Source organism: Aristolochia californica, unplaced genomic scaffold, assembly GCF_029961685.1.
Source record: "Aristolochia californica isolate CCGP_79_NKW_82.1479 unplaced genomic scaffold, dmAriCali1.0.hap1 SCAF_12, whole genome shotgun sequence".
Lineage (NCBI taxonomy): Eukaryota > Viridiplantae > Streptophyta > Magnoliopsida > Piperales > Aristolochiaceae > Aristolochia > Aristolochia californica.
In genome coordinates, this window is record NW_027181793.1 from 479,990 (window position 1) to 487,483 (window position 7,494).

General features: G+C 43.3%; 2 protein-coding genes across 2 annotated transcripts; both read right to left on the minus strand.

Moving 5' to 3' along the window:
* Positions 1-1,055: 1,055 nt before the first annotated feature.
* Positions 1,056-3,002, minus strand: LOC137945530 (endoglucanase 3). The gene is made up of 6 exons (XM_068791466.1): positions 2,901-3,002; positions 2,286-2,789; positions 2,036-2,185; positions 1,829-1,940; positions 1,562-1,725; positions 1,056-1,470 (listed from the first exon to the last, which is right to left on the minus strand). Exons 1-6 carry the CDS (start codon positions 2,946-2,948, stop codon positions 1,141-1,143), a joined length of 1,308 nt encoding a protein of 435 aa, XP_068647567.1. The 5' UTR covers positions 2,949-3,002; the 3' UTR covers positions 1,056-1,140.
* Positions 3,003-3,964: 962 nt separating this feature from the next.
* On the minus strand, positions 3,965-6,519 carry LOC137945565 (pentatricopeptide repeat-containing protein At5g66520-like). The gene has a single exon (XM_068791501.1). The coding sequence runs from the start codon at positions 6,517-6,519 to the stop codon at positions 4,585-4,587; it is 1,935 nt and encodes a 644-aa protein (XP_068647602.1). The 3' UTR covers positions 3,965-4,584.
* Between the last annotated feature and the right edge of the window lie 975 nt (positions 6,520-7,494).

Genomic DNA, 7,494 nt, shown 5'->3' on the forward strand with positions numbered 1-7,494 from the left:
AAGAAAGGTTATGCAAATTAACTTCAAAGGACCCGTAAAAGGGGTCTCATGCTAACTAGAATTGTTGCGAATGCAGGCCAATATGAAAGAAATACTACTAACCATTGTGCCAAAAGATCGACCTCTTAGCGAAGGTGTAACTTACATATTAAAGACAAGCCCATTCCAACACTCCCCCGCATGGGGAACACCCGTGTACAAATGCAAATGCACAATCCCACCTATACGGGGACGGCTAAAGACAAAGTCCCACCTATGCGGGGGCGGAACAAACGGGGGGAGCGGGACTCGAACTCAAGACCAACCTGCTCTGATACCATGTTACTAACCATTGCGTCAAAAGATCGACCTCTTAGCGAAGGTGCAACTTGCATATTAAAGACAAACTCATTCCAACAAGAAATGTGTCTCAAAAGCCATGGGAAAGGAAGAAGGTGGCTTCTAGACAACAGTTGTTTGAGGCATGTGATTGGAGACAAGAGCCTATTTATTCAACTAGAGCCCAAGGTAAGGTCCTCCACTCTACTATATATTATGTACTTTATGTAAAAAGCTTCAACTACAATCTCTTAAACAAACTCAATTTTGTGACAAGGGACTCGATGTTGAGTTAGGGCTGAATTAATCTAAAATATATCATGATTCAAAACATGTCTTTATTTGCAAAAGAGAAGGACACATGTATGAACTGAAAATGGATGCCTTTATAAAACCAAAGATCACATGTTTTGTGGTAAAAAAAAATGATAGCTCATCACTATGGCACAAAAGACTAGAACAAGTTGATATGAAAGTATGCGAATCTTACAGTTCCCTAACCCCACCTGACCCATTTGCAGCCCTATTTAGCACTGTTTGGGCAATATTATTGCTGATTAATTTCATTCTATGAGAAGTATTTTAATATAGTCAAAATAGGGCATTTTAGGTGTGTACATTCACAACCTCTTTAGCTAATGTTGAAGTTTGAAGTCATCTTTAATGGTTTCAAAGCTAAAAAGTTCAGTGCAATCTGACCCCTCTGAAACAGAAGTCAGTGTGGATCATCCCCACTACTTTTCATTTACTAAACTGAACGTGTTTACAAATCCATTTTGGTTTGCTTTTGGAGGGTACTAAAACTACATAATGAAGCAATTCTCAGCCGTAGCTTCCAACCAAGTAAGCCAAGGGTCCAACTAGTGCAGCATTGATGTACGTGGCTGGCTCCGATTGGCTGTAATCGGTGCGCTCATCAGAATACTGGTCGTTCTGATCGGGGCCCCCGACTACTGCACCGATTAAGATGTTAGGGTTAGGGTTAGAAGAGTAGAAGAATGGTTGGAATCCTCCATCACAGCCAATTGTTTGTGGATGGTCTGATTTAGATGGGAGGGAAGAGCCTCTGTGGTGAATCCTCAGTGGGAAATGCACCCCATACCCTACCATGTAGGACATCTTCATGGGGTTCTCTCCTAGTATATAGTCCACCTGTGATGAAGTCAAGAAATTTGTGGATATCAGTGTCTATCTAGTAATCACTTAAAACAGATTTTTTTTTTTTAATGTAAATAGGACTTACTTGTCTCTTGCCTAGGGCCCTTAGCATGACTGGAGTGACCTTAAGGCTTCCACAGTTGAAGGTTTGTTTGGTTGACATCAAGTACTTTGCATAGGTTGAGAGGAGGAAAGTTATGGATGTTACATACTGGAGATTGCTCTGACCCATCTTGTATATCAGACCTCCTGCACACCAAACTTAGTTAATTTCATGTTTTAGAAGTAAGGTAACATTAATGGTGGTGAGAGGACTTGACTATAACACGAGAAGGAACGATTTTCTCCTCACCAGGGGTGTAATGTGTTTTTGAAGAGGGGGAGTTGGGTAGGATGTTGCACATGAAGTTCTCTGCCTGAGACCTGAACTGATCAAGGGACTTATCGTGGTTGAGCAAAGCTCTCTGCACAGAACACAGTGAAGGAGAATAGTTACCAAAACTCCTCATGGCTGTGGTTGTCGATCTCAATCCTTTATCCAGTGACTGTGATTACTTACCCTTGAGAGTAGAACATGAGCTCCGGCATATTTGTTATCCCAGCTGAAGATATCGGTATCGTCACCGGCTCCGAGAGACTTCAGGACATTGAGATAGTAGATGTCTTTGGTTGCTGTTAAGAGCCATGCGGCTCCCCAGAGCAGTTCGTCCTGTGGAACGGAGCATCTGTATCTTCAGCTTTGAAATTTAGGGGAATGGAACCCTCGACTAAAAGTATATTGGGTCGTCGTACACCTGACATTAACATACCTGATAGCCTGAATAAGAGCAGTAGAATGGGCAAACAGAGGAGCTCAGTGAGTCACTGTAAGCTCCTCTGTACTTCAAAGCAAAGGCCATGACACTCTTTGCCGTCCTCAGCAGCAGTTTTGAGTATGCCGGATCGGTCTTCCGGAACACCAGCGACGCGGCCGCTAAGGCAGCGGCCGTTTCCCCTGCCACATCCGAACCAGGATTGGAAGCAGAGACGGAATAGACAGTTCTTGGGGTGTCCATATCCTCCGGTCGCTCCCAACAGTGGTGGTCTCCGTTGGGGTCACCGACGCCAACGTAGAGCTTGCCGGGTGTGGCAGTAGCGCACTTGAGCAGATAGTTAGTTGCCCACCTTATGGCAGTATGTGCATTATTCAGTTGAGCCCCCATGCGTTTGCCGTACTCGAGTGTGCTCCATGATAGCATAGTGGTGGTGAATGCCATCGGAAAGTTGAACTTAACATTGTCGCCGGCGTCGTGATAGCCACCGGTCAGGTCCACCTGTGCCAGAGGAAACAAGTCTCACTTTTAGGAAATGCAGTACAGTGGATACTCAAAGCAGAAAAATGCACAGAGTTAATGTTCTAAGAATGGCCAAAAACGAAACCGTACTCGAGCACTGGATCCATCCTTCATTCCAGAGTCAGCCCTCCACTTCATCAACTGGTCTGGAGGAAGCTTGCCGGACCTCTGCCCCTGGAAAAACAATATCGATTTGGCGAGCGCCTCGCCGTAGTTGGGGTGGCCATGGACACGCACCACAAGGAAGAAGAAGAGGAGGAAAGAAAAAGTACTGCAATAGGACATGGCCACCCAAAGGAATAAAGCAGAACCCGACCACAACAATATGATTCAGTCGCTTAGGATTTATAGTGCGGTAGAGAGAGATAACGAGTTCCCAGCAACCCATAACGCAAATCAAGGCTTTATTCCATGCTTGACTTAAGCCTCTAAGAGACGCATTAATGTGTTATAATTACGGTGTGTAGGGGTCGTCCCCGACCATTGCTTCATAACAGGAGAAGATGGCTGCTGTGGACTGCTTTTGGGTGGTCAAAAACTCAAAAGTGGGGGAAGGAGCAGAAATGGTGAAGGGAAACTTTTATTGGCTTGCTTCTTTTGCAGAGTGAGGCGAAGATGGCGGCCTTTGGGCCTGGAATTGTGCCAAGGAAACGGCGCCAAACTTCTGATTGATTGAATGGAGAGATTCCTTCCGTTTTTGGGTCTTTCTTTTGGATAAGATATTCGATCAAGCCGAAATCCTTTTTCTTTCTATCTTCATGGGACTGCTCATGCTTGTGTTTTTTTTCTTTGACTCAAAAAATTTGAAGATGGCTCCATTTACATGGGTCCTCAGCATCAGATTGTATTATGGCCGATGTCCATTCTTGGGGGTTGAGATTTCTCGAGCTGCATCATTGTCGTGGGTTTTCTGAACATATTATGTGAGATAACCGTTAGATCAGATGGTTGGTTGAGATAGCTGTTGATCATGATCGAATGACTGAGATAACCATTTTGTACCAAATGACTGGATCAGTCTTTGTATTATTATTTATTTACTGGATTACCCGTTCCTTGGATAAATGGTTCAGCTGATTCTCTCTGATCCTTATCCAACTAGCTACAACACTTTGGGGAATCTCCCTCCATCAATCACGGGACTGTGGCCTCCATTCAAAGATTAAAGAGATTAGTAGCTTAGCATCTGCTTAAAAATCTCAAGTTGATAAAAAATACTAATAAAATCATTTCATACAAACCCTTTGGAGATCTTTGGAGTATGCCTGAACTGTTCATTGAACTTTGTGATTGAGCGAATATCCCTTCTTTTCATGCACCCAGATTGCAACTATTCTTTTATTTCTTTGCAATTACTGCTTGACTTGATTTCTACTCTCTAGTCAACTGATTGTGAAGATAGGGAAGGCAAAAATCGGGATCATACACAGTACTTTCAAAAGCCAAAAATGTAGCTTTACCTATCTCCCACACCCAACCTGTGAGTAAATGTTCTTGATTCGGCTAGCGAGCATGCTTGTTTAGTAATATTTTCACATGGGATGTAGTTACTTTACTTCGAGCTGGTACTTCCACTTTAGCTTTGCACTTTTCCTTCTTCCATGGAAAAGACGTACTCTGATCTCTTCCCAATGATCGACAGAGAGAGGCTGGGAGAAAAGCTTACCTGCAACAGATAATAAACAAACGCTGCACCGAGAAAGGATCGCAAAATTCTGAATGGCAGACCCAGCATGACATCCATATATTAGGCCACTAACAAGAAGATACAGTATTACCAAAAGTCAAGACAAGAACATTTGCCCTCCTTGAAGTGGTGGAACCTACTGCCATCCCTCACAACAATTTCCCTGCCAAACACTTTGGAAATCATCTTACTCACTTGGTGGCAATCTCTGCAGATTCGCAAATTTTTTATGATCCTAATCACGGAACCTCGCTTTGTCACCAGCAGACCAAATGCTATAGCTAGTCTTTCACTGTGTTCCCTGACCATCTGCTCCTTGTCCTCCTTCCCTATATCATGGAGCACAGCTGAAACGTCCGGTGCATAACCAGCGTTGTCCAACCGTTTTCCGATCTCTTCAAGCATTTTGTAAATCTCTTTTGATCTTTCATGCACTCTGTCACCAGCCACGAATCGGTGGATCCTTCCCTGAGCTTCAATCAAGCTCCAACCAGCAACTTTTTGAGCTACTTGGTCTACCATCAATTTCCTAATCTTAATCACATCATCCCATTTATTCTTTTTAGCATAAATGTTAGCTAGTAATACATAATACCCATCCTGAGCAGGGTCTAATTCAAGAACTTCCTTTCCAATCTTTTCACCCAAGTCTAGTAAACCATGTGTCTTACATGATCCTAACAGTATTCCCCAGAGAACAGGATCAGGTTGGACTTTGATGCTTTCAATCAAAGCCACTGCCTCATTTAAAAACCCAGCACGTCCCAGTATATCAACCATGCAGCCATAGTGCTCCATCTCTGGTTGAATACCGTAGTTCCCTGTCATTGACTTGAAATATTTTCGACCTTCATCAACTAGACCTGCACGGCTACAGGCGCTTAAGACCCCAATAAAGGTCACATTTACTGGACGTAGACCCCTAGCTATAAATGCCTGAAAGAGGTCCATTGCCTCGACTGCAAGACCATGGGTTGCTAACCCACATATCATGGCATTCCAGGTACAGACATCTTTCTTGGGCATTTCATCAAACACTTGCTCAGAGAGCTCAATACACCCACATTTGGCATACATGTCCACAAGTGCTGTTCCAATCACTGAACTCCAAGAGAAATTTAGTTGTTTGATGATAGAGTGAACCAACTGGCCTCGCTCAAGCAAACCCAGTTGACCTATGGCAGAGAGGACCGTCACCAAGACGGCTTCGTTTGGCATTATTCTCTTCCATCTCATCTGACTAAACAATTGTAATCCCTTCTCTAACTCCCCGCTTCGAACATAACCCATAATCATGGTACTCCAAGAAATCACATCTCTGTAGGGCATTTCCTCAAATAGGCGCTCAGACACATTCATATGCCCATCTCTTGCGTATCCTGCCAATATTGCATTCCATGTCACAGTATCACGTTGCCTAGGGTTCTCATCGAAAACCCTCCTTGACTCGCTCAGTTCATGATGTGCTCCATAAAAGTGGATTAACGCGTTACGTATGTATACATCTTTCGCAAATCCCAATTTGACGACATGGGCATGCACTTGTGTCCCAGTAGATATAAGTGAAATCTTACCACATGCTTGCAGGAGAAACGGAAAGGTATAATTATTTGGCCGCTCTTTTTTCCGGCACATGGTCGCATACAACAGCAACGACTCCTTAGGTGCGTCACCCTTCGCATAGCACCGAATTATGTTGTTCCTGGCGAGCACGTTGGGATACTTGATAAGATCGAAGATACCGCGAGGATAATCGCGAGGTGGGGATGGGAGAACGGAGATTGCAGCGAGGAGTGGACCTAGGAATTCGCCGTCGCCGGAGAGGCCGAGAGCGATGACACGGGCATGGGCCTGCTTGATGTGGTGAAGAGAAGGGCATGGTGGAATTTGAAGGAGAGAAGGGGGAAGGATAATTGTTGAATATAGAGAAGGTGTATTCAAATTTAGGAGGGAGAGGAAACCACTGCGTAGAGGAAGATTTTTTCTGTCCTTGTAGAGGGAGGAGAATGTAGAAGGTAGCATAGAAGAGCGAAAGAAACCATTTGCAGACTTACAGTTGGTAGTAGAGGAAGATTTCGACCCAGCCACTGAACCAACAAAGTAATCGGGTCTTGTTGAGTCATTCCGGTTTAACTGCCAATCAACCTTAGATGAGTTATATAAGCGTGGTAATCAGTATTTAAATGGAGAAAGTGGCTTTGATCAACTAGGTTTTGATCCATTTTGAATTGAAAGAGGAATTGGGTTAGGTTGAGCCCATTTTACCTTAGATAGAACAGTTCATGTAAAAATGTCGAGCAATCTGTCATGTAGTTAATGAAGGAATGCTATTTGATTGTCGCTAAATTGAATTATAGAGAGAGAGAGAGAGAGAGAAGTCTTGGATTGAAGAAAACTAAGCACTACAAAAAAATGACTAACCAAACAAACCCCAACTATATGACCAATGCAAACATGATAGAAAGGAAGAAGTAATGAGAAAGAAGTCCAACTGATTGGACAAGCTTGGAGCAATGAGATAAAAAAAAAAAACGTTTCAATTAGCACTCCTTTGACCCATCGACTGAAGACCTTGAAGAAAAGAGATAGATGCAACTTATGAAGGTCAACAAAATGAAGGACAGTCTAGGTGAGACTGAAGTGAAGTGAATGAGAAGATAAACTTAATCAATTAACATGACGTGGCGCATAAAGACGAGAGATAGTGAGTTCAAGACATAAATAGGCATTTTAAGTACTAGAGTACCCAAGAAAGACACAAGGAGAGGAACGTGGAGTGAGTTTGTGGGAGGAGTACGACCAGAATTACGAATAACAGAGACAACCAAAACTGTGGAGTTTAGAATAGTTAAGAGGAGTGTCAAAAAAGTTTGGCATATGGTGAAAGAAGATTAAGCATGGGAGTAGGTAGACAGTTGATGAGATAGACAACAGTGGAGAAGGCATACCCCTCCTTTGATCAAAATAGAGTGTCAAACATATGTGATTTTCGTTTGA